Source organism: Cebidichthys violaceus, unplaced genomic scaffold, assembly GCF_023349555.1.
Source record: "Cebidichthys violaceus isolate CVI_PGR_0920_01 unplaced genomic scaffold, fCebVio1.0.p SCAF_41, whole genome shotgun sequence".
Lineage (NCBI taxonomy): Eukaryota > Metazoa > Chordata > Actinopteri > Perciformes > Stichaeidae > Cebidichthys > Cebidichthys violaceus.
Genome location: NW_027176606.1, coordinates 922,824 through 950,040, shown reverse-complemented (window position 1 = coordinate 950,040; position 27,217 = coordinate 922,824). Strand labels below are relative to the sequence as shown.

General features: G+C 44.1%; 1 protein-coding gene across 2 annotated transcripts in view; it reads left to right on the top strand.

Annotated features, from left to right (window-relative positions):
- The first annotated feature begins 2,105 nt into the window (after positions 1 to 2,105).
- Positions 2,106 to 27,217, top strand: part of rin1b (Ras and Rab interactor 1b) — a 28,022-nt gene continuing 2,910 nt past the window's right edge. Inside the window, exons 1-11 of one of the 2 annotated variants that reach the window (XM_068728324.1) lie at positions 2,106 to 2,430; positions 15,816 to 15,959; positions 16,438 to 16,552; positions 16,790 to 16,862; positions 17,404 to 17,495; positions 18,420 to 18,595; positions 18,858 to 19,142; positions 19,348 to 19,900; positions 22,970 to 23,278; positions 23,780 to 23,911; positions 24,778 to 24,947. In XM_068728324.1, the coding sequence (XP_068584425.1) occupies positions 15,816 to 15,959; positions 16,438 to 16,552; positions 16,790 to 16,862; positions 17,404 to 17,495; positions 18,420 to 18,595; positions 18,858 to 19,142; positions 19,348 to 19,900; positions 22,970 to 23,278; positions 23,780 to 23,911; positions 24,778 to 24,947 (2,049 nt within the window). In that variant the 5' untranslated portion in view covers positions 2,106 to 2,430. Of the gene's footprint in view, positions 2,431 to 14,636; positions 15,960 to 16,437; positions 16,553 to 16,789; positions 16,863 to 17,403; positions 17,496 to 18,419; positions 18,596 to 18,857; positions 19,143 to 19,347; positions 19,901 to 22,969; positions 23,279 to 23,779; positions 23,912 to 24,777; positions 24,948 to 27,217 lie in introns of those variants that run through there. The other variant, XM_068728325.1, reaches the window with a different exon arrangement.

Sequence of the window (27,217 nt, the reverse complement as noted above, 5' to 3'; positions counted from 1 at the left end):
GTCTCCATTAAGAGGACCATGTAGCCATGAAGGGCTCATTCTACGCTAATTAAAACACAATGATTCACTAATGAAAACACAGTGGTGAATATGATATTCCATTTCTGCTAATTGATTCCTTTAAAATGCTACACACTGGCCCTTTAAACAGAACTATAATTGAGCTGTTATTGAATGGATTAAATATATAAAAAGACTTTCTGTTTGACTCGTGACATCGGCGTTTGTTCAGTAAATTCTTGGCTTCAGCTCGAAGTGTTCAAACAAATGTTAATATCAGGGTTCTGTGACCAAACCAAGGGAAGAACACAGAGCAGAGATCTGCTGCAGAATTATGGAGGAAAACATTCAAAACACTCAGTCAGTCACTCAGTGGCCCTCGGTTTGTAAGTGTCATTGTCATCCTTTCCAAAATGGCAGCATTTCACAGTTACACTCATCTGCAAGGATGAGTCCAGAGAGGCATGAAAATGCCAAGAACACGAGGCTTTCTGGGAACCAAAAAAAACAACAAAAAACACACACAACAGCTCACCCGATTGAATGAAAGAGGAGCGATTGTGCTCATAAGATGCACGGCAGCGGCCCAGACAATAATGATCCACCGCCAGACGCCAAACGACATCTGGAGCTGGCAGAGCGCCAACAAACACTGCAATCGGACTAAAAAAACAACAACAACTCGTGAGGAACGCGTGTAAGTAGGCGCATTAAACTTTATGTCGATTTATAGGAGTTTAAGTCTGAGCTCACGCTGACATCCACGGGATTTAAGACGACGACTTCAGGAAACTCTTACTTAACATTCTTACTCACTTACCATAGCAGAAGACCAGTGGTATTCTGGGAAACCCCCTCTGTTTGTGTTTGCTGCGTTGTTCCTTTGAAGCAGGAAAGGGTTTGACGCACAGTTAAAGAGCACCGGTGTCCAAAAATATCACTGTAAGCATTAAGAGTGCCCTTTGTTGGAAGACAAAAGAAGCTACACACAAATATGTTGTGTCCTCCGTTTGTTTGTCCGTATATGATGCGAAAAGGATGTGATCATTCAGGGAGAATGACGTAATACAACTAAACCAGACTGTAGCAGAATGGTTGTTATTACTTACTTACTTGTATACTTAAAACTAGTATACAAACCTAATTTCTCGGAGACAGAGTTAGTATTTTTGTGTGTATTAATGTGTTTTTGTTTCTTCTGTTTGACATTTTTTTCTGGAGTTCAGTTTTGTGATGTGAGACCTCGAAAATAAAGTTTATTCAAAAATCACACACAGCTCCTCAACCTTCCCCCGTTAAAAACCTGTAGTGCTGTATATTGACTCTTGTTCTGGGTCTCGTGGAGTTATTCGCGGCCTGTGGCGCCCTCCAGCGGGCAGAAGCGGAACCACAAATCCTCACCTGTAAAAAGAAAATAAAATAAAAAAATGATGGATGCAGCAGTCCAGAAATAGCTCTCACAAAAAAAATTAATAAAAAAAAAAGAAAAAAAAGCGTGCGTCAAAGTCCAGTTCCGGTTACGTGACGCGTTTAACAGCTTATTTCATGGTCAAAGTGTGAGAGGATTGGGATATTTATAATTAACATGCCTCACCAGATGGATACATAATGATTCAATTAGCATTTTAAGACCCTTAGCTGTGTTCTCCCTCCCGGACAGAGCTGTAGTCCGTACACGTGTTTTATGTAATGGAGGATATGTGGACACAATGGGACGAAGATGAGTTTTTAGTGGCATTAAAACACATTTTTATGTCATCTTTATCGTGTTCAAACTGTTGATGTTAGGAGTTTTTTGTGATATTAAAATGCTGTATTTGTTAAAAATATTTATTTGTCATCATCTTCATTTTGTTAGAGTTACTATTTATGGAGTTTTTATACTTTATCAATATACTATTGCTTCTCGCAGGATTGATAAACCGGAAACACCCTCTTTTATTATTATTATTATTTTGTATTAGTATTAAGACAAAAGTGGTCCTGTCAAAATGATATATATCTTTTTTTTATGATCTGGTGTATGTGTGTGTGTGTGTGTGTGTGTGTGTGTGTGTGTGTGTGTGTGTGTGTGTGTGTGTGTGTATGTGTATGTGTGTGTCAGAGTCAGGGAGGCGGGAGGTGGTGGGGGGGTACACACACTCTCACACTCACACACACACACACTCACACACACTCAGTGTGTCTGCTGTGACTGTGTATCACTTCAGATGCTCAGACAGAATTAAAAATGCGCTCCTCCGCCTTGTCACCAGCGTTGTGCGCATTTTCTTGACAAGCTCGATGTTCCCACAGCATGGTGCTCGGACTCCGCGGCTCGGCACCGTTTCTTCATACATAACCATTAAAAAAACTCTCCCTCGGACGCCTAATTAGGCAGCAGACCACGCACAGCGCCGCGCAGCACCTGTTCCCACCTTCAGAGAGAAGGTAAGTTATTATTGAGAGCGGAATTTGCGTTAGAATCAGGAAAAAAAAAAAGAAGGAGAGAGAGAGAGAGAGAGAGAGATGAGGGAGACAGAGTGCGGGTGGTTGTCATGCTTAAAAAATAGACTCCGGGAGTTCCTGGAGAGTTGGCACATGCAGCCTGGCTGCAGGCTGCAGCATCCGTATTAATGTGTTCTCCTCCCTTTGAAGGTCTCTTCTCAATTCTCAAGTTCAAAGCGCGTTGGCGTGTGTTGTTTAACGTGGTTTCCGGTCGACAGGGGACGTCTTGGTAAACAATGCTGCTCGAGTGATTCATGCATACGAACCCTCGAGCGCTGCCAATTAATCAATTAGTGATCAGAGGGGGGAGAATCGTTGCTGGGGTGTGTATGTCTGTATATATATATACATGGCGGTGGTGTCGCACAGCCCAAAATAATGACTTGGTTTAATTATTAGAGAGCTTTTCAGCCTTCAGAAAGGATAAATGAGGGTTTTTCGAGTCGCTCCAGACTGTTGGAGACACGACGTGTGCTGCAGGTTTATGCTCAGGTTGGGGAAGGAGCTGTTGTTTTTTTTTCTCAATACGTGGCTTTCTTTTAAATCTAGATGCCTTTTTTTTTTTGGAATCATCTGTCCATGCAGAGACAAAAGCCTTATTAAAGTTTGATTCTTTACGCTCGTGCAGAAGTTCAGTTCCCTGCAGCGAGCAGATGTCTGAACCTGAATCCAGCACCCACGAGAGAGAGAGAGAGACACTTTCCAACTGAAATATGCTGCTTTTTCTTTGCAGCTTTAGATGTGAATCAATCACAATTAATCATAGATGCACCCGTGTTCTGTCCGAGCCGCACCGCCAGAGCCCGTGTTTCAATTAGCCCACTCAGACTCTCTCCTATTATATATATATATATATATATATATTTATTTTTTTTGGAGTGTCTTGATCTCTTGTCTCCCCTCTGAGGGCAAAGTGAATGTAATCTCACACCATCGGACTGTTACATAACTTTAAAACTGAAGTGCCATCCTGCCCGCGTGGGAGTGGATGCGATGTTCCCACTTCCTCGCTGTTGTTGTGCTCGTTAAAACCGGAGAGGCACATTCCTGTAAGTGGCGTTTTTGTGACTTAACATGCAGATTATTATTTTTTTGTTGGGGGGGGGGGGGTTCTAATGCAGATGAGTCCCTAAGCATGACTGCATGCTTTAAAAGTCCTCGCATTTTCCAATGTGGTATGGCATGTGTGTGGGCATTAGTGTGTGTGTGTGTGTGTGTGTGTGTGTGTGTGTGTGTGTGTGTGTGTGTGTAGGGGGGGGGCTGCGCTCGGCCCTGTGTTGTGTAGGAGGGGTGTGATCGCAGTGAGCCCGAGCATGACGCTCAGAGCTGCTGGACAGAGTTCAGTCTCCTCCGCGGAGCACTCTGTCCTCTTGTGCGCTGAAAGTGGTGCGCAGACAGACACGTTACAGTGACCTGACTCATGTGTGTGTGTGTGTGTGTGTGTGTGTGTGTGTGTGTGGCAGGCTTCCCCCAACACTGCCCATGAACTGTGTCATCATCATCATCATCATCACCACCATCATCATCATCGTCGTCGTCGTCGTGCAACACAACACACAGGATCCAGAGATGGAAAATTAGTTCTGAAACAGTTGGCCACCATTTTGGAGAAGAAAACAAAAAAGAACCCTGGCAGCTCTACCTCGTGCAAAATGATAGCTGGCACCCGAGAAAAACTCATAACTGGGAAGTGTTTCAGTTGTTTTTCACTTCAGATGAACGCACTTTTTATGAATCTGTGGATTCTATTATTAATGTTACATCATCTAATTATAAGATATCATATAAAGTAATAGCATAAAAGCACTCTCAACTCATCTAAAATATTTTAATTCATATTTCAATGGGGTAACACTATATTACAAGGGCTCATTGCCTAATTTCCAGGGCTTTTTTTTTTACCAATCATTTCCTAATATGTAGTCTTGAAGCATTTCCTGGAAACACGTTATGTAATTTTGGTAGAAATGGAAAATTGTTCCCAGTAGAAAATACTTTCTCATTATAGAGTTTTTAAGAGAGAACAGTTTCGACAGGCAGTCAGGTTTTCAGTGTGTTTTGTGAATTACAGATAAGCAACTGGGAAGCACATTAAGGTACCAAGTGGACCCTCAGTCAGTTAAAGAACTGTTGCTGCTTGTGAAATGTAATGGAGTGAGACCTCTGCTCGCAGGAGGCCGCGGACCTCTCGCTCTTTCGTTGTTGTTTGAGCAACGAAGTCACGCTAAGAAAAATCAGCTGGATCCGGCTTACAATGAAAAAGTATTTATAATTCACAAATGCTAAAAAGACAATTACAAACTGAATTACACTGTCGACAGTAAGGAATCGCGAAACCGAGTTCAAAGACTCTCCCCCCCTACCGGCCTACAAACGCTAGTTCACAGTAAAGAGGATCGACAAGAACTGAACAAGATCTCTCCGAACAATGTTTTTATACCCAAAAGTCAGTAGTTTACTTTCAAAAGTCCATTATCAGCTTTGTGATTGGCTGGAATCTGATTGTCTCCTCCTGTCCTCGGACAATGCTCTCCATTGGTCTAAGTGATCCGCATAATGTCTGAATAGTGTCCTCTGGTCCGACCTGTCCTCCTCCTCATAAAACTGCGTTTACCCGACCCCCATGTTTTCTTAGGGCTGTCTTCCTCTACAGCTCTGTTTGATCAATACATCTCCTTCCCCCACTGTTAACACCCCACATTCCTGAAGTCAGCTCACCAAACTCATCACATTATCATACAGTTGTTTTCGGATCTGAAAAGCCCGTCTCAAAGGTCTCTCTCTTTCCCTCAAAACATTCAGTAACTGTATTTTATAGTTTGATACATAGAATGATTATACTTTTATGATTTAACACTTTTCCAAACAAACATGTTATAACATTATATCCACCACTAGGAGTGATTATTAAACACACTAACATTGCTTTTTAACTTTAAATTCTTCACAGAAACCCAAACACACTACATTTCACATTCTCCTTATAATTAACCAAACTACATCAAGTTTAAGGTTAAAGGGCCTTTTACGCCATGTTGTTGTGTTCAGAATATCCTCCATTTAGTCTTTTAAGTTGTATTTTTCCAAGTATTACATTATTTGCCTTTGCTTTCATTGTCCTGTGCTCTCATCGGACCAACCTGTGAGAATAAAAGTTAAATGAAAAATATCCTACTTATTAAAAGTCACATATCTTCCAGGAAGTTGGCGTGAAGTTAAAGGAAGTGTAAAATAAAGCAAATCTCACTTTTGATTTTTTTGCATTCCACACCATCCCTAAACACACATCTGACCACCGCAGAGAGAGTAAATGTAAAACATCCCACAACTAAACTTCACCACAGATGAGACACCACATCACTGCTACACATACAGAAGACTACTCATTTCCAGTGCGTCTACGTTGTCCAAATTCATTTCAAACGCTTGTTTCGTGGAGGTGTGTTTCTCCACCTGAGGCTTATTTTCATATTTTCCTGGTGGACGAACGCTCCGACGTAGACGTTGCGATTGGAGTCAGACGATCCCTCCCTGAGAAGATGTGAGAAATGGGCAGAGCTTGAAAAGGAAGAGGTGTGACTCGGCAACCCCTCCCGCTTCAGAGAGAGTCCGGTATTAATGCAGGCTTTTGTCCTCTTGTGGTCACTCTAACACAGTCTGAAAATGGAGGATGAAAGTGATCCCTCATTGTCATTGTCAAGACTACGCTGCAGCAGCCATGAGAGGCGTGGAACATGGAATAAGTTCAGAATGTTATGCCGGTTAGAAAGATACACAGAATGGCCAAAGTCTCATGAGCAGAATAAGAGTAGCTACACCTGAAAATGCAAAAACACGTGTCTGTTTACCCATTTCCTTCCATGTTTTTTGTTGGTTTATCTCTCATTTTTAGGTGATCTTCCCTGATATAGAGGAAATAAACCCATGATCTTATTAAACTAGACCTCGAAAGGCAGTTAAAGTGGAAACCAACACAATGTCTTGGACACCTGCCACTGATTATGTCAAATAGCTACTGAAAACATCCCCCAACAAAACTTTAAAACCTGGTATTATTCACACTCGCGTAAGGAAAACCTCTGACATTACCTAACAGTCCTTCACAAAAATATCATTTTGTGTGAAGTGCCCCTCATTGCCGACCCCGTCGTTCGTCACACCGTGAATCACGCAGACATCTGCAGGTCAAAGCAGACGGATGTGTGACGTTAAAAAAGAACTTTTTAAAGTGCATGAATTAATTATTTCTAAGCTTTCAGCACTAAGAATTATTTTCTCAGGTTGTTTTTTTTTCCTCAAAACTGGGATTGTTTTCCCGAACACTTGAGGCTGGTATGCATTCTTGTTTTTATTGAAATAAGTGTGAAAACTCTGACAGCATGGTGAGACTATTGCAGTTGTTTTGTCTTTTGAGAAGTGACAGTATCAAGTGACAGCATCTTGGAAAAAGTTCTTCTTAGTTTTGAGTTTTTTCACAGGTAGACGAGTGGATGGATCGGAACTAGACTTAGTTAGTCTGGCGAGTTTCCCCCGGCTTATTGTGAGAACAAATTTCAGAGCTCAATGCTAGATTGGATGACCTGTTCAGATGAACGGATGTGGCGCCGCAAGCCAAGTGAAGCCTTCGTACAAAATAATACAAAAAAAAAAAAGCTCAAAAACAAGGTGAGAAAAACAGGACACTGTGATAAATATTCACAAGTTATTAGTTAGTTAAAGGAACAAAACACACATCAAGTAAAACTTTTTTGAAAACATGGTTATTATGCATCTTTATCGCCCCCACAGGTGTTTCCACTTAAGTCGCTGATTAGACCTCTTTTTAAGGCTGGACAGCTTAGTTGAAAATACCTTGACCATTACAAATACAAATGTAAGTAATTCTAATATTGTTTACCATTTTAATTGAACCTGTTTTAGTACTAACTCAGTATTTAAACTGTTTTAATGGCCCAGTAAAATAAAATAAATTGACCATATCAAACGTGATATATATTTGATGGGCCTAGCGGTAGTTTCCTTCATATAAGAACTTGTATGCGTTGTATTACCTGCATTACCTGATTATGGCCACGTGGGGGCAGCAGAAACGAGCTGTAAACACAACATAGCGTTGATACGGCTAACGCGTTAGCTAGCACTTCCTTAGCAGTTATGGAGCAACGTTAAAAGATGCTAAAACATCGTGAAGAGATGAGCTAGCTAACGTTAACGGTCAGATGATAATTCTCTGTTGGTTACTTTCTTCATTCACGTAACTTTAGCTATTTGATCCATTGTTAAAACACACAAATATTGATTGTAGCAACATGTTTATGTGATAATAGCATCTTTCACATTATTCTAAACGCAGGAGCTTTTGTTGACAGAAAAAGAGAACATTCCTGTTGTCAAAATGTGGATAGTACCACCAGGTTTCGCCACAATAGAGAAATGTATAAATTATACTGTAATTTCATTCCAATGTAAAACTAAAATAGAAAAAATTTCAAAAGAATGAGAAACAGGCTAATCGCCAAGTAGGTTTTCACACAAATAATTTGTCTTGGCACGTTGGTGCATGACGAAAAAAACAAGTACTGCAGAAGATGAGTGTCATACATAGGAAATAGGAAATTTATAATGAAAAATCATATCAAGTTTTTAAAGTCAAAAGAGATGTAAAGGGAGTGAAGCCAAGTACGAATAATATGAGATGAACTGAGGGTATAGGCCTGTGTGATAACTCAATACAAATGCTGATTAAATGTCCCCTAAATCACATCCAGACGATATGATTTTATCATAGTATTCTACTTCTTTTTGTAAAAGAGAGAGAGACAGAGAGAGAGGGAGAGAGAGAGAGAGAGAGTGAGAGAGAGACAAAGAGAGATAAAGAGAGAGAGAGACAGAGAGAGATAAAGAGAGAGAGAGCGAGAGAAAGAGATAAAGAGATAGAGAGAGAGATAAAGAGATAGAGAGAGAGAGAGAGAGAGAGAGAGAGAGAGAGAGAGAGAGAGAGAGAGAGAGAGATAGAGAGAGAGAGAGAGAGAGAGAGAGAGATAAAGAGATAGAGAGAGAGAGAGAGAGAGAGAGAGAGAGAGAGAGAGAGAGAGAGAGCGATAAAGAGAGAGAGAGAGAGAGAGAGAGAGAGAGAGAGAGAGGATGACATGCAACAAAGGTCCCTAGCCACTAGATTCGAACCGGTGACATTGAAAAGATATTATGACATCATGATGGTTAGCTATGGTTAGCTTCTCTCTGTGTCTTTTACACACACACACACACACACACACACACACACACACCCCTGGTCTGACAGAACTATTTGTGACAATGCCCCTTCTGAATCGCCCCACCAGTAAACTGATATGCTTCTAAAATTATGAATATTCACAGTTATGCTAACAGGCCATCTTCTCTCCTGCAGTCCCAGTGTTACTTCTGACTCACACACTAGTGCCTTTGTACAACTTTGTCACACACACACACACACACACACACACACACACACACACACACTCAGAAACACACTGCTCTCACTTCCTTGTCACCAGCCCGGAGTGCCATCGCTCCGGCGCTTTTTTGCAGCAGGCATCAAAACGGACACCTGTCATCAGTCAGCAGGCCCCTGTGCCCACTGTTGCCCCCTGTGGATACTTATAGCCCACTGCAATTATGTTGTTCCATTAGTCATCCCACGCATGCACTGATGGGCTGCTGGCTATACTTAGCCAACGTCATGGTCACTCTTTCTGCAGAATGAGAGGTCTACAGTCTGACGCTTGTGGCTTTGGCGTCAAACGCGACGAACAGAGATGAACAATAAGTACGCAGGCGTTGACTTGATGCGTTTAAGACGAAGCTCGTTTGTGAGGAAACAACCACTTAATGTGTGGTCAACTGTTACTGTGTCAGAGAGCGTCGCTTCATGAGGTTAAAGACGGCATCCATCAACCTGTAGGATTTAGAGAGCGTACGGTTTACCCATCAGCCCCGTGTCGAGTGTCATCTCTGCCGGTTGCCTGTCAACGCACAGCGACAACATAACCACAGGAAGTCACCAGCTACGCACAAATCTAATGTTTTTAATGCCGTCGCGATGTCAAATTGTGCAATAAAAGACTGCGATGTGGCACTCAGGGGTTTTTTGTCGTTAAATGAAAGCAGAAAACTGCACTTTAAAATGTAACTGTCCTTTTTTTTTTTAGTTCCTTTAATGTTTTTAAGCACCAAGGAATGTGTCGCATTTTGGAAGTGTACTAAAAGCAGCGTCAGTAATGCCATTATCACAATATTTAACAATGTCAGCGCATATTTTCCCTTCCCACCCTGCGGCCCTAGAAGTTGCTGCTTGCTCACAAGAGTGTCAAGCGTTGTAAATGGGAGCTTCAAATACGATACATACGCACAATTCTGCTGAACTCTGCAGAAAATAATAATGTAAAATCATGAAGGAAAAGACAACATTTTGGAAGAAATAGGAGTGATTAGAGGTGAAAGTGTTTGAATATTTACTGAGTCATTTCCTTCAGTTTGCAGCCGCAAAAGTAAAATAAGGGAAATACACACTGGCGGTAAAGTAAAACCTGTCGTAAACAAGTATTACAGTATATCATGGTGGGATGAAAGGATTACTGCATCATGTTGATGCGCAAGAGCTATGAAACTTTAAAAAAATTCAGAATATACTTATATATATATATAAGGGCTGAGCGATAAATCAATACGACAGTTTATCTTCTCTCAATATCATATTGTGATGGAACCGTATATCCAGATATCGTGACACAGAGAGACGCACATTTCCAACACAAACGAAAGCTTATAAGAATATCAAAATAAAATAATAAATAAGAAAAGTGTGAATTTGCGGTGCTCGTCAAAAATCTCCAGATGGAAATAGCGTATGTAGGATGTGACGAGGAGCAGAAGTGCACGGCGTGGCAGTCTGTTTTCATCGCATGTCTGCTGGCTGGAGGTCACATTCGTGGAGGAAAAACGTTGCGAAGACTCTCGTGTTGCATCTTGGGTGACGAAGCAAAGGCCGGAGACGGCGTGTGTGTGTGTGTGTGTGTGTGTGTGTGTGTGTGTGTGTGTGCTGCATCGGCTCGGTGTCGAGGGGGGGGGGGTTGGAGGATTCGGTTTCCTCCTCATCCTTCCTGTCTCAGGAGCCTTCTGCAACTGTCTCCACTTATTTGGTTCTGTTTTGTGTTGCTGCGGATAACTGGAGAAACGTAATGAGCGGTGCAGATGATGTATCGCTCGGCCCGGAAATTGAGTTTGTGGGAACCGTAGACATGGGCAGCATCGTTTCTCGTCGTGTTAAGTGTAACGGCCGGCCTTTCTTCACTGGGACCCCCGTTGTCATTATGGCTGCAACCACCTACACAGAATACTTAAGACAAGCTCATGTGCATGTGGAGGCTGCTGAAAGTAATTCTGGGAAATGTAGAAAATCCCTGACCGGAGTAGAAGGCAGATCCAAGGCAAAGTGAAAATCTTAAATTATTCCTTAAAGGGACTATCAGAAGAATTCCATGTTCCTTAAATATATATATTTTTTACCTCTCAGGCAGGAAGTTGTCCATTGCAGTGTAACTTTAGCTACAGGTATATATATATGTATTTTTTTTTTGTCAAAGTAAGATTATCCTATCTCTGGCAAGTTTTTTTCATTTCTACAAGCTGGTATTCATTCCCCTTTAAGTGAATAACAAGCTGTGTATCTCTGAACTAAAGTCTTGTAGTATGCGTCAAAAAATGGAATGAAACGATGAAATATGTGAGCACTTTGAAACGTTCTCATCCACCACCTTAAAGGGAAAAAAAGGAGCATTTGAATAAGCGTGTAAATAAGTTAAAATACAAAAAAAATATCCCCAGCCGAAAACGCCAAATCAGGCCACGCCCCTTCTCGAATTCAGACCCTCCTACTCGGACCACGCCTATACCTTCAAACTTCATTATGAGCTCAGCTGGACACCTGGGAAGTTTGACTGCATCTCTCACGGTTGCAACGCTATCGCGATGACAAAAATGTGTCCACTGACAGAAACCCTCCACTCCACTTCCTTCACCGCGACGTGTTGAGAGTTTTCTAATTAGGTTGAAACCATTGATCCCATGATCCCTTTTGGGGGGGGGGGGGGGGTGCCGCTGTGCTTCTCTGTAACCAGATGGGGCACTGGTCTGGAGGTGGACCGATCTGTACGCCACGATGCCGTCCATCTGCACCAGACTGAGCTTCCCGGTGAGCAGCTGCTCGCTGTCACTGATCTCCTTCATCCTACACTGTTCTCCCAAAATCCTTGTGTTTTTGTCTTCCTCCTCTTTAGCCTCATCCAGGTCCATTTAACTTCAACTCATGCCCCCTTTTTTTTGGGGGTCTTCTATCCTTTCTACTCTCTCTGAAATGAAAAGGTATATATCGGATGAACAGATGCGTGACACTTTGGTGCGATGAGTGACGTCTGGTGATGTTTTCTTCTTCTCAGGCGGCGCGAATCCTTTTCCAACACCTTGAACATGTACAGGAAAATGCAATTCAACACCGATACCTATATAGCACCTGCTCTGTTTTTCTCAGATCTGCTGTAAAAAAAAACAAAAACCAAATTGTATTCTGTGAGCGTTTGAGTCACTCCGTCCATCCGTCATCGCTCGCTCAGCCGCCACGTCGGTCCGTCCTTCTGTCCATGTTTTGCATCTCTTTTTCCAAATCTCTCATCTCTTTCTGCACAACAACAACAACAACAACAACAAAAAAAGGTGTAAACTATAGTCAGGTTCTCTGTAGCAGTCAGTCAACGTTTGCACAATGAGATCTGATCCAAAGTGTCCATTTAGCAGCCTGCTGGTTTGTTTTTTTGGTGCACCAGAAACTCCAGATCTGCCCTGTACGAGTCAATTCCCCCCTCTGCTGAGCACGCCTCCCAGAAGAGGCAGTGTAATGTAGGGGGGGGGGGGGGGGGGGGGGGGGTTCCTCTACTCCACTTTCCTCTACATCTCCCCACTGATTCTCACTGCTGGGCTCCTTTTCCCTCTTCCTCTACTCCCTTCATCCTCCTTCAGACAAGTCTTGCCCTAACCGTCTTTTCATCTACTTGTCAGTCCTCAGCAAGCATCAGACTCTCTGGTCTTTCCTGCTGGGTCGCTGCCGCCCCTCAGGTGCAAAAAACACCTAGTTAGATATACAGAGCGCGTCTCCTTTCTGCTTATTACACTTCCAGTCTGCCAGCTTGAACTTCAGCGCTGCAGGCATTGAGCGCTGGAGTTGTGATTTCCTTACCCAGCTTTAATTTTCAGTCCGGGCTTTTCTCTGCTCTTTTCATCATGTTGTCTTTTATCTGTTTCTCTCTCTCTCTCTCTGTGTGGCTCTCCTTCTCTGAGGGAATTACATAAGTCCTTCTGTGTGTGTGTGTGTGTGTGTGTGTGTGTGTGTGTGTGTGTGTGTGTGTGTGTGTGTGTGTGGGCAGCGTTGCATTTTATGTAAGGCGGACCTGCAAATGGCTAGCAAAACACAAGGGTCTTGCTCTCTGTTTTTTCTCTCGCTCTCTCTCAGCGCGTCTTACAGCCTTGTATGGTTGTGTGTGTGTGTGTGTGTGTGTGTGTGTGTGTGTGTGTGTGTGTGTGTGTGTGTGTGTGTGTGTTGGGTCATCGGACTGTGGATGTGCGTGGTGGTTGGCTCCAGATACACAATGAGGTGACCCTGCAGGCCCACACTCACACTCACACTCACAGCTTCTTCTTTTTCTTTTTTCTTTTTTTTAAAGCACACCTTGAAATAACCAAAAAATATTTGACTCCTAATATGAAGATGATGATGCTTGTTGACTTGCACTGAAGTGTTTTGAAGGGAGGAAAAGTCTGAAGTGAGTCTTTGGCAGATTAATGCTTTATTTATTTGCATTCGACAGTTTTCTTAGTACTGCACACACACACACACACACACACACACACACACACACACACACACACTACACTACAACACACACGCAACATGTATACAGTACATGTCACATGTTCATTATTAAGCTGATGTACAACTGCATAGTCTGTTAATTACTCTTATTAGTTAACTAACACATATGGTTTTCAGCTAGTTAATCTAAGTATCGTAGTACTACATTATAAATACATGTTGTATTTCTTCTACCATAATATTTGAATGGTTTTGGTTGCTTATCACAGACAAAACAGACTTGTTCAAGCAACACAGTGACAGACTAACTCACTATTGAATCCATTCCTGACATATCATCTCTTATATTTTTGGTCCTGTCACAGTTGCTAAACTATAATTGGACAGCTGCTCTTTTAGGGTTTAGCGAACTGTCAGTTTTTCTGTTTTTTTTTTCAAACAGAATTAAAAAAGTTCTGCAAGAGTTTTCCTCTAAAGCCCGAACAAACCTGTGGTTATGACATAACAGCGACCCTTCTCCTTTGATTGATGTCTGCTGTACTCGATCCCTAACCCCTCTAATGCTATTTACCGCTAACCGCTAATGGGCCTGCAGAATGCTGATTGGCTCACAGATAACCGGTTTCCCTGGGAGGGGGGGGGGGGGGAGAGTTACGTAATAAGTTTGCAGGAGGTGATGAAAAAAATTATGGGAAAAATTCAAATGTGTTATTGAATGAAAACAATATTCAAATGCTTCCTCTAATATTACTGAAACAGGCATCTGACTTCAGTCATTGCTCATACATTTACTTTGGTGCTCTGATGTGAGGGAGGAAGCAAAATACTGATTATGAACGCCATCACTTTCATTATTTATTCATTTTCATATTTGAAAGAAAAAGAAGCTCATATAAAACACCTTTGTACCCGGAAAAAACCTGTCACCTTTTTAAGATGGTGTGTGTGTGTGTGTGTGTGTGTGTGTGTGTGTGTGTGTGTGTGAGTGTGTGTGTGTCGGGTGTTTTCACTGAGTGGGAATGCCTGGTAGGATGTGTAGGCCCATGTTGCTATGGCAACCATCTGCTGCTACGCTCACAAGCGTTCGCCGGCAACCCACACAGTGTGACATCCAGCAGCAAGCCCATCTGAGAGAGAGGGAGAGAGAGGAGGGAGGGAGGGAGAAATGGAGAGAGAGAGAGAGAGAGAGAGGGATGGAGAGAGAGGGATGGACAGAGGGAGGGGAGAGAGTGAAAGAGAGACAAGGAGAGAAGGAGAGAGAGAAGGAGAGGGAGAGAGACAGACAGACAGACAGACAGACAGACAGACAGACAGACAGAGAGAGAAAGAGAGAGAGAGAGAGAGAGAGAGAGAGAGAAGAGAGGAGAGAGACAGACAGACAGAGAGAGGGAGAGAGAGAGAGAGACAGTGAGAGAAGAGAGAAGGAGAGAAGGAGAGAAGGAGAGAGAGAGGGAGAGAGACAGAGACAGAGAGACAGACAGACAGAAGGAGAGAGAGAGGGAGAGAGACAGAGACAGAGAGACAGACAGACAGAAGGAGAGAGAGAGGGAGAGAGACAGAGACAGAGAGACAGACAGACAGAAGGAGAGAGAGAGGGAGAGGTTTAAATTCCTTTTATTCATCCAGGAGACACCAGATCACTGTCACATCATCAATTCAAAAAGATAAATAAATGAAACAACTCATCCAAACACAGAAAAATATCTTATCATACATGAACAATGAACAATCAGCTCTCCCTCCTCCCCCACAGAGCATAACCCCCCTCAAACTGAATGACTGTAAAGGTGCGTTTTGGTGAAGGATGACTTAACGTCACTTTCAGACTGCAGGTGAAGCTTAGCTGAGAGGTTAAGATGACGATCTCTCACTCACCACCTGATATCTCTCCACTACAGACATCTACTGAAGGCTTGAAATATCCTAAAGAAGGATCGGAAATTAAAAACTAAAATTGCAGATCCTAATCAGATTCATGGTAATGCAGTCGCCATCTGTTTGGATTTCAGAAACGCAGGAAACATGGATAGAGAGGGGTATGAGTAGGGATGGACCATGTTGGATTCTTGCCAATAGATTGGATATTGATCTAAGTAATAAAGGCACAATGTAGCGCTGGTGACATGTGTTCACATTCACACACACACACAACTCTTTACTGTATAAGTACACTCGTGTAGTGCGTAGGTTTCACTTCAGCTATAGGGGGCACGGTCTGGGCACAACTCTAAAGGAAAATCTGTGCAAACTGCTCTTATATAATAAATGTCATATAGAGTTTACTCATTGCGGCCGAACTCATTGACGAAAACGTACAAAAAAGAAAATCTGCATGTATGGCAAAGACCTTGTGGACATCGTTGCAAAGCTAATCTTGTGATTGGATGTTCAAACTAATGAGCTGCTCGTACATCCTGCGTTCCAGATGCAGGAGATGGGCGGCACCCATCGAGGCTCTCAGCGGGTCTTCAGCGTCCTGGATCGCCTGCTGCTCACACATCCTGTGTGGCTGCAGCTGTCACTCAACCAAGACTCCGCCCTCTACGTCCTGCTTCGGGAGCCGGTTGGGGTACGGACCAGTCGGTTGTTTCAATCACAGGACCTTATGAGTTAAAGGAGTACAGGAAAACAATTTGGGACCCATTGATATATTTAAAAGAATCGAAAGAAAATCATTTAACTAATTAAGCTTCAATTTCCCCCAAAGGTGAAAGTAAACTTTTTGCTCATTCTGACCAAAGACATAGGAAAGGAATAGCTCAACATTTTTGGAAATATGAATATTTGCTTCACCTCAGTTCTGTGTGATCTTAACAAAGATGCCTATAATTGTGTTTTAATTCTGTCCACAGCTACACACAGCTCCTCTGATACCTAATATTCATGGGATATATATGTCTTGCTTATTATTTTGTACATCACGTTGCTATATGCACCATCTGTGCCTCCTACGGAATAATCTGTGAAAAAGAAAATATATTTTTAACGTCCCTGCGCTTTATTCCCGTTTCTGTGGTGGTGGTGGTGGTGGTTGTCGGCGCTTCCAGACCTTTTTGGTGCGTAAATGCAGCTCCAGCCAGAGGAAGGTGCTGTGTTTGAGAGTGACGGCGGACAAAAGTGCCTCCTCCGTTAAGGAGTGCTTCATCTGTGAGGAGGACTCCAGTGAGTATAAAACAAAGCTAGCTCAGCGTGCGTCGTCCACCTCTACCGCGACGCACGCAACAGCTACATTTCCGTGCTTTGCGCCGTTCACGCACTCCCCGGGTGAAGTGGCGAAGGACAAGAGGCGAGGGGTTCTCCGCGTTATTTTTCGGCCGCCATGTTTTCCTGTTAGATTTGAAACAAGTGTCCCACTGCCTTCCACAGCTGTCAGTCACACTCTGTCTCTTCCATAACCAGCGTTCGCCTTGGAGAGCTCCGCGCTCACCTTCCCTGACCTGTGTCGACTGGTGGCCTTCTACTGTATCAGCAGGTGATGCATTATGGGAACGGAAAACACAGCATGGCCAAAAAAGCATGTGGACAGCTGGGGGGCTGTCTTGCATGGTTTCCCCCTTAGTTCCAATGAGGGGAACTCCTAATAACATAACAGTTCAGAGAGGCAGCGCCCCTCTGAACCAATCGAGGTCCACAGAAATAGTTTTCCCAGTTTTGATTGGCCCTGACCTTTTCCAAAATGTTTACGATGAACTGTAACATCGTCTGGGAGGCCAGACCTTATTGCCCGACATCAGTGGTCAACCTCACTTATATATACTCTCGTGGCTGAATGGCAAGCAAACCTCTTCAGCCGGGTCCCAAAATATTGTATAAAACCTTCCCTGGAAGAGTGAAGATGTGGGCGTCCACATACTTTTGGCCATGCAAATGCACCTGATGTCACTCAGCCGAGACCTTCTGGACATCTTGCGGTCACACACACACACACACACACACACACACACACACACACACACACACACGTCCTCTGGGGTTTCATTTCCTTTTCGTGTCCATTTTATCCTCGTCTGCAGAGATGTGTTGCCCTTCCCGCTGCAGCTGCCAGAGGCCATCGCTAAAGCCACGACACACAGGCAGCTGGAGGCCATCTCACACATGGGACAAGGTACGGTGAAGGCCTCTCACCCATGCCCCTCCTCAGGATGACCTGTAACGCCTTTGGTGACCCCCTCCTTGACTTTTCATCTAGCATTATCTGCAGGTCAAAATCTGTCTGCTAATTACACTCCCATCAGCCTCGGTGTTTAGCGCTAATTAGCAGAGATGGTGAAGTAAACACACTGCTAGCATGTTAGCATGTTTAGCTTTTGGCTCAAAGCATGTAAATGCTAGCCTCGCAGCGATGCTAGTGTGCCTGTTGACTCACTTTACCCACCAACTAACCAACTACCAAAAAAGAGAGCGTACTAACAAACACCGCTTCAAGTTTTATATGTTCTTTGTGTAGAAAACTATCAAACTAAAGCTAAGCGTCCTTTTTAAATTACCGCCTTGCAGCATTGCTTGGATACTGTGAAGCTGCTCTGTAGTGGCTTCTCCTCAGCAAACTATTTCAAATGTAAAAAAAAAAAAGAAAAGTACAAGGATTAAGTGACTACAGTAGTGACTGCCAGCTTGCATCTATTTTAACATGGTAAATATGCACCAGCAGAGAACGAGGTGTGACTTCAAGATGGCAAAAAAAAAAAAAAAAAAAAATGACACAAGTAAGACACAGCATGTGTCACGGACTGCAGAGACAAAAGACTCTTTCTCACCGTGGTTCTGCAAAACCAGTGTGCTCCAGTCAGACAACATTATACAGCACATATTGTATTGCTTTTTTGTTTGATTATGGTTTGAGTAAAATGAGAAAATGAGAAGTCAAGTAGCCAGAGAGAGACACATAACGGTTCTATGTGTAACATTACCACATTGATTGTGAAATACTGCTGCACACAAACTAGAAAAGATCAGATTGATCTACAGTTATTGAACGTGTAAGGGAAAAAACGTTGGCATCCAAACTCTCTTCTTCTCCCTGGACTAGAATTCTGGAGCATACCGACGGCTTCAGAGATCCAAAACGGACCGGCGGACCCGGTTGCGTCAACCAGCGTCAGCCAGGGCCAGAAGTCGGTGGCCCAGGACCTGCGTCTGGCCCTGGGTAGACCGGGCAAACTCTGCTTCATCAACCCGCTCTTCCTACAGCTGGAGGTCAGCATGGTAAGTAGCGAAGGTTTCCTGATTACGTGAGCTCTCTGAGACCATTTCAGGACTCCACTGATTGTGATTTTCTATCATTTTACCTTAATTTAAACTACACACGGTTCATAGACTCAAACCCTTAAAAGGAAAGTCAGCCGCATTTCTTGTAGGCCATTACAACGGCTCTGAATCCATCCTCCTATATGACTGCTAATGGAACTACTGTTCGCCTCGCACTTCACTTTACACCCTTTTGAATACACCCTTTTCCTTTCTGCAGCAGCCACAACTCATTAACCACAGTGCCTCCAATAAACGGCACCGCTTCAAGCGCAGCATGCGGCTCCGGCTCTCCGAGTCCTCCATGAATCTGTCCCTGGAGGGGGTCGGCTCCTACTCGCCTCCCTCGTCACTGGAGCTGCCGGGCGGGTCAGAGAGGCTGCAGAAGGCCGGCGGCAACCCGCAGAGAAAAGTTCACCCTGGGGCGGGCGTCCTGAGGAGAACCCCCGCCGTATCACCGGGTTCTGCGGATGAAGAGGACATGATGTCTGTCTACGTGCCACAAGTAATAACGTGTTTACATCTTTATTTGTCTCTCAGACTGTTCCTTCACTTCTATGTGGGACTGTGAGTATCAGAATGTTGAAGAAAAGCATCTTTACAGCAGCATTTTCATGTTTTCTACTGATATTAACAACCGTAAATGTCTCAAATTAAGCATGTTCTCCTTATTTCTTTAAATAAACTCACTCACTTCTGTCCCGATCAAGACATCTGCAAACGCGGAGGGGCCCCCACAGGCCCGGCAGGCCACCCGGGCGGAGGAGCAAGGCATCGAGGTGGTGGTTCTGGCCCTGGAGCGCCGCCCGGCTCCGTCCCTCGCCGAGCTCGACAGCAGCAGCTCCTTCAGCAGCATGGACGAGGACAACGACTCGGATTCAGATCCGGAGAGCATGGCCCAAGCCCAGGCTCACTTCTACCAGCGGCCGCCGCTCGTGCGCTCTCGAGGCGGCCGCGGCGGGCTGCACCGCATGAGCGAGGCGTTCGTCTGTTTCTTCGCTCCGGACAAGCGGCTGACGCGACTGGTGGAGGAGCTGTCCAGGGACAGGCGCTCCATCTTCGGCGGCATGGTCCAGGACTTCCTCCTGGCACAGAGGGAGGTGCTCAAATCCCTGGCTTCCACCTCCTCTTCCTCGTCCCGTGTGACCTCTGTGCAGCTCCTGCAGGGTCTGCGCCTCTTTCTGTCTCAGGCGAAGTGCTGCCTGCTGGACAGCGGAGAGCTGGAGCCTCCCATCGAGACGCTGGTGCCCGACAACGAGAAAGGTAACCAAAGCACGAACTGTGATAATACACAATATAGCTGACATCAATTTAAAAACGTTATATTTGAATGATAGCATTGACGTGTTTTTCGAATAAGGGCTTTTGGTCTCCTAAGAGTGCGTAATCCTTGTGAGGCAGTGCAGTATTGCAAACTGAAATCCCGCTTTCTTGCACTAATTGAAGTAAATGAGTAATTGCAGGTCAAGAAGAGATGACCTCTCAACGCCATGTCGTGCAGCCGTAGGCCTCAAACAGTCTGATTGGTTGATCCAACTTCCTGTCACGAGGAAGGTTCATATTGATACAGCGGAACTGAACTCGGACAGATTTAATTATACCCAAAATCTGTAGAAGTGAAACGGGAAAACGACCTTACGAACATCTTGTGTTTCCCAGCTTTTAACAGTATTGCAGCCATTCGTCACAACGCGTTAATCTCCTATAAAGTACACCTTATTAGAAAAGTGCTTTACGCGTCGTAACTGTGGAACTATACACATGAAAGCCATTTTCCACAGTTGAAGTCGAAGCGTGATTAGTTTCGTCGCGTCGAAACGAGGAGACGGTGCAGAGTGCAGCGGGGGACAGCAGGAGGCAGAGAAATGTGAAGAAAAAAAAACAAAAAACGGTACTATTAGAAAACACTGATTCAATAGAGCATGGTGCCAGAGGACGCAGGGCTATGGAAACAGACAGCCTTTTTTTTTTCTCATAAATGGTGGGCTGCCCAGGCTCCAGTGAAAGGCACTGTCAACACAAAGTAGTTTGCGTGGGGGGGGGGGGGGGGGGGGAGTAGAGCCTCATTCACCAGAGCTCATATTGTCTCTGGTATTTAGAAAACAGCATTAGGAAAGCCCTTCCCTGACGCGCCTGCACTCCCATCCATCACATTCAAAGCGCGATTCTTCTGGTTGTTGTAAAGACAGCGCAGGGCGCTGACTGGAAGGATTCTAGTTAGATCTTTTGACACGGCCCTGTGCGTGGGTTTGTCTTTTTTGGACTCCTTTGAGTGTTTCGCAGGTGTGTTTGTGTGCGTAAATGTGCGATGATGGATGGTTGCCTGGCAGTGCAGAGGCTTCGGGGGAGAGCGCTCGGCCCTGCTGCCTGCCTTCCTTCCTCCCATCCTTCCTTCCTGCGCTCCGTTTTCTGATTTATCTCGCATTGCGTCGGTGGGAGGCATTTGCATTTTTTTTTTTTTTTTTTTTTTTCTCCCCCTCGTTTATCATAAAAAGATATCACAGTCCCACGCTCACTTGAGGAGCAGCACGATTCAGGGGAGGGTGGGAGGGAGGGATAGAAATAGGCAGGATACTTTGAAACTGTAATCAGTTACAGATCGATGAGTAATAGCCGGTTTAAAAAAGTCCGGTTTCTTTCCTCAGAACTAGCCGGTAACCAGCAAGGCTGTAATCGCATCACATGTAATCTGTTACTCTTAAGAGCTGGTAAAAGAGAGAGGGATGCTGGGAGGAGAGGGAGGTAGAGAAACATGGAGAGCATGGAGGGCGGGAATGATTAATCACAAGGGGGAATGATATAGTAAGGTAGATGAGAGGGGGGGGGGGGGGATTATACAGGAGGGAGAGGAGGATATTGATGATGAGTGGAAAACAATGTGCACCGGAGGATTGTTACCCACTTAGTCAGGACTGCCCACTGACTGCAGGAGAATCACTGTGTGTGTGTGTGTGTGTGTGTGTGTGTGTGTGTGTGTGTGTGTGTGTGTGTGTGTGTGTGTGTGTGTGTGTTTCCACGTGTGAGAGCATGCATGTGTAACGAAACACCCAGAGTTTTTTTTTTTTTTTTTTTGCATTACACATCACTGTTGTCAGGCCAAAAATAAAACCGTATCTCCAGAATGTTTTAGCTTTACAGGTGCTAGGAACCACAAAGCAGGGGTTGAGAAGGGGCTCGAGACGTCCCAGCATGTAGGTGACTATGAGAACACGTGGGTCTCTCTCTGATGAAGAGCCACCGCGTATGAAAGAGGACTGTCATGCTTTCATACTCTCTGAACTTCACACCGGGTGGACAAAAAACATGAACAATCTGATGCAATCCAATACAGCAGCACAGCAATACATTCTACCTCTCCCGGGAAAGTTAGAACGCGTTGTTAAGTCTGCTCTCGGAAAGCATCCTGCTGTTGGAGTTTGACTGTTTTTTTTTATTTTTTTTATTCCTGTCTTGAGAAACTGACACAACCATTTGACATTTAGCTGCCTGTTTACAGTAACTGGCTCTTTTGATTTGACACATTTCAATGTTGTGTGAATGTTGGTGTCCTCCTTACAATGTATATAAACTGTTATTCTGTAAGTTTTCCAGAGAGTTAACGGGATAAGATTTACATTTGTATTTATTTAAGGTTGGGCGATATGGAGAAAAATCAAATATCTCGATATTTTTGACCAAACACCACAGTATAGATATTGAGACGGTGTTGTAAGGTTGACTATTGGATTTTTTTAAGCATCAGTAATGTGGATTTAATGACTTATAAATGGGTAAAAGCAAATAATAAGGGCAGCTAAAACAGTCTGGTAAGTTAAGAAGATTACAGCACTTTACTGTAAAACACTGACGCCATATTACGATACCTCAAATACCTCGAAGACGATAACTAGTCTCATATCGATAGATATCGCAACAGTCAAAATACAATTTAGAAATCACATGAACACAAGAGTGTGTTTTGCCAGTTATTCAATTTTTTATTTTTGTAAAAACACAATGTAATCACGTATGCGATCAACTAGATAATCAGTCCCTTCCACGGCATTTATTTTGGTATTTATTTAACAATGTTTCTACAAGAGGAAGAGCGCGCCTCCATTTCCATTGTCGACACTTTCATTCACCTTAATAATTCAACAGCAATAACAGCATACCTCTCTGGGCCGCTTGCCAGCGCCTCTAGATATGTAGACACGTTTCTCCACCCGCAAATGACAAAATAAATAAAAAGCACAAGCAACTCTGTCTACAGGAGAGGAAAAAAAAACCTCACAGTAGTACAGAAGAAATGTCTCCGGCTCGGCCAAATCGATGAAACCCTTCTGTCCTCAGACCTGGCGCTGGAGCGGGCCATGTTCTCCTGCGTGCTCCGGCCCCTGAGGTCCCACCTGGACAAAGCTCTGGTGGCGTCGCACAACCAGGACGGCACCAGCCAGCGCCTCACCCAGAACATGATCCGCCTGAAGGGGGACGCCGCCATGGAGCGGCTCGGCGTGCGGACGGGCGTCCCCGACAGCCGCGAGGTGGAGAGGGTGAAGCAGAAGCTGCTGCTGATGCAGAGGACGCACTCCCCCATCGACAAGGTGCTGCTGCTGCTGCAGGTGTGCAAGTGTGTGCACAAGGCCATGGGGTCCTTACACGGTGAGCACATTGACACTGTTTCGCTGGATTTTAAAGGCTCTACTGTTACTTTCAAAACAAGTAGTTCCTAAAAAAAACAAACTACACTGACTTGAAGTGCATGCATTTACAGCGGGTCAACTGGAAATATTCCATTATTGCTGTTATGTTATTCAGAGTACTGTATTTGCTGCTTGAAAGCTTCCTTGAGAAAAGGGAATGAAGGTCAACACAGTCTTTGCAAAGGCGAGTGTCTTTTCACTCTCAGAAGCTCCACACTTCAGTCGCACTGTATCTGTGTGAGCTGGAGCACGACCCGTCTGCTTCTCAGCACGACCAGGCTGCAAATGAGTGCACCATCATGTTGGCACAGCTGAATATTACCTGTTTCATATTTTCGCTAAGCTGACGTTTGCCGTTCAGGTGGGAGCTACACACGGCCACATTTAAGATGATTGAAACACACATCATATCATCCAAATTGTAAGCAACTTACGTTCCTCCCGTTATTTGTCTTTCCAGGACAGGAAGTGAGCTGGGAAGACTTCCTGCCGTCGTTGTCCTACGTGATTGTGGAGTGCAACAGGCCTCACATCCTGATCGAGGTGGAGTACATGATGGAGCTGCTGGAGCCCTCCTGGCTCGGAGGAGAGGGTACGACCTAAGCTCTTAACGGAGTAACGATTGACCTGTACCAGTATTCACGCAGTAGATTTTCATAGCAAATGGGACAACCTTTGTTCAGGTAAATAGGACACGCCCCCTCTGATTCAGCAGGTCACTTGAGGTTGACTTGAGTTAGACGACTTCAAAGAAGACTTCCTCCATTTTGACTCCAGTGAGTCTTTATGACTTGAAGGATGTTACATTTTGCAGGTTTCTGACTTATATGGCAGCTGTTTTGGTCCAAAGGCATCATAATTACTGATAATTACCCTTTATTCATTTTCAGTCTACTCCACTTGGCTACATCTCAAGATTTTTTTCACTATCAATAAATCTGCCATTTATTTTCTCGATTCGTTGATTCATTATGTGTTAAATGTCAGAAAGTAGTGGCAAATGCCCACAAAATGTCACTGAACCCAAAGTGGACATATATATATTTAAGTTGCTTGTTTTATCAATACAACAGCCCAAATTAAACATATTTAACTATATATATAAAGTACTATCATAGACTAAGAAAACCAGCAAATACATATTTTTTTCCTAAGAAAAATTACTTAATTTATTATCGATTAATTTTCTGTGCATCGACAAGTAAATGAACTCAGCTCTAGATGTTAATCACTTGGGACTAATCCCATTTAGGTCATTACATATTTTACTATCAATAAATTCATCTGTATTTTCTCACATTCTTACTAAGAAATCAAACCAGTATTAAATCAATGTGTTACTGTGCTGCTCATGAATCTGCTCTGAAAGTCTTCTTCTAAACTTTTACTTCAGACCATTTGTCTGTTATTCATAAGCTGTGTTCTCTTTTGGTTCTCTTGGGTTCTCTTGGGTTCCAGGTGGGTACTACCTGACCAGCGTCTATGCCAGCCTGTGTCTGATCCAGAGCCTGGACAGGGAGCAGCCGCTCTCAGGCTGCCTGACCCCGGAGGCCCAGGAGGCGCTGAAGGAGTGGAGCTGCAGACGGAGCCGAGAGGCCCAGAGACAAAAGGAGAGCCAGCAGAGCCAGGTCTGCTTATTTGTATTATTATTATTATTATTATTATTATTATTATTATTATTATTGTAGTAGCACAGCACAGAAACACTTGTAGTGTTACAGCATGTGTGGGTTTGCACAGTAATCTACTTTATAGCTGTCACACATAGCGGCCCTGTGTGAAGAGCTGATTGATGTGCGGAGCGTAGGAACTGCTGCTTATTATGCAGTGAAACAGTTCTATGGGATATCCTCCAAAAAAATCAATTTAAAATGTTTCACGGTAGAATTGCTGAAAATAACATGCATGCATGTATTTTAGCGATTTACTATTTGCGTTCTCAACGCTCAGGGCTTTGGATAAGTGTCGATGCTCATGAGAGCGTTCACAGGAGAGAGAGAGAGAGAGAGAGAGAGGAGTCACATGCGCAGTGATGCTGGAGGGGTAGAGCGATTCAAAGCTTTCCTAAAATATGGGCTGGAACCCGTTTCGTGTGTGGATCGAAACAAGCGGTAATAAAAAGTGATTGACAGCAGGGGCACCGTGCGCAGACGTTGCACGGGTAATAAAATAGCTCTGACTTTTGGAACTACGAAGTTCAGTCTATCACCTTAAATCCAAGAGAAATCCAACTCAAACCAGGAAGATGCTGTAAAGGGAGATCATAGCTGGGACTCAACCATGATCTGACTGATTTTCAGGAGTCGGTGCAGATAGGAAAATAAAAGGTCAGGTCACCATTGGTCGGCTCTGAATAAACTAGTGTCTCGCCTCTCATTTTTGCAGCTGAAATGTGGACAAATGTATTCTAAACTGGTAGTTGAAGCTGGTTTCCCACAAGCTAGAACTGTAATCTGTGAAAGTTCAATATATAAATAGTCTACATGAAACAACCACATGGGTTTGCATCATTTTTTTTGTGAATTAAACAAGCACTAGTATTTTCTCATTTAGTTAAGAATTTTACAGCAAAATAATGTGATTTCCTGAGTAATTTGAGTTGTTATTATCAATTTAGATGATGTAATCGTATATCAGAATATCTCGATATATGATTCGACCGTGGCTTAGTGGAGAGCAGGGCCGCCTTTCAATCAGAGGGTCGGCGGTTTGATCCCCTGCTCCGCTAGTCTCATGTCAGTGTGTCCTTGAGCAAGACACTTAACGCAGCTGCGTCTACGGTGTGTAGATAGATACTGAATTGTAAGTCGCTTTTGGGAAAAAAAAAAAGCATCTGCTAAATGACCGTAATGTAATTTAATCACAATATGATTCCACTGAAAGACAATAAACGATCATGTTGAATTATCGCCCAGCCCTACTGTAGAGAACTTGTAACTGAAAGCCTTCCTGTAATCATCTCTCCGGACACCTTGGCTCTAAACTCCAGCTTCTCAAACCGGACGAAATTCCCAAAAAGACACTACGAATAATTGACAAATCGTGATTCAAACCTTTTGTTGAACGGCCACAAAAAGGGCAAAACACAAACGAGGCGATAATCCCCCCCCCAAAGGGATCAGACTTTACATTAATTACACTGATGGCCGATGCCGGCTGAGGAACATCCCATCATCCTACAGCTGTGACAGCGACAGGTGGGGCGGAAACGGGCGACGGCGACCCATATTTGGCTATAAAAGTTGATCTCGGGTATTACCGAAGTCGAGGGCAGCACTCAAATTTCCCAGAGGTCGGGCGGAACGGTGCAGGTCATCCGTCAGAAAATGAAACCGCACACCTGGGTTTCCCTCCTCTGCGTGCAAATTCATCTTCCATCAGTCGTGAACATTTTCAGAGGTAATCCGCTGATCTGGCTTACGACGGGGCGGGGGGGTAGGGGGGGGGGCGTGCACCAGTACACCGACTTTCACCTTCACTCTCCTATTGTCACCCTCCCCCCGGGCCCCAGATTTGGTGAAACGGTCCACCAGATGCCATGGTGGTGGTGGTGGTGGTGGTGGAGGGGGGGGATGGGGGAGAATAAAAAAAGGCATTGTCATCCACAACGCTTCTGTCTCGTCACGTGGTGCCTCTCCTGGCTTCAAATAGCCGATCTAACTCACCCGGCAGCCAGTTTTTCCACTGACACAGGCGGGATCAGTGAGCCAAGTGCTATGAAGAAGTGGGCGGTCAGATAACATGAAATTTATTGAGCCGCATCTACCCATCGAAGCAGGCAAACACAATATGCACACGGACAGCGAGGAGCTCAGTGACTCTGTAAGTTTTTGATGATGGCAGACCTGTTGATTGTGTGTGTCTTTCTTTGTCTTTTTAGAGCATATTTGGCCACTTG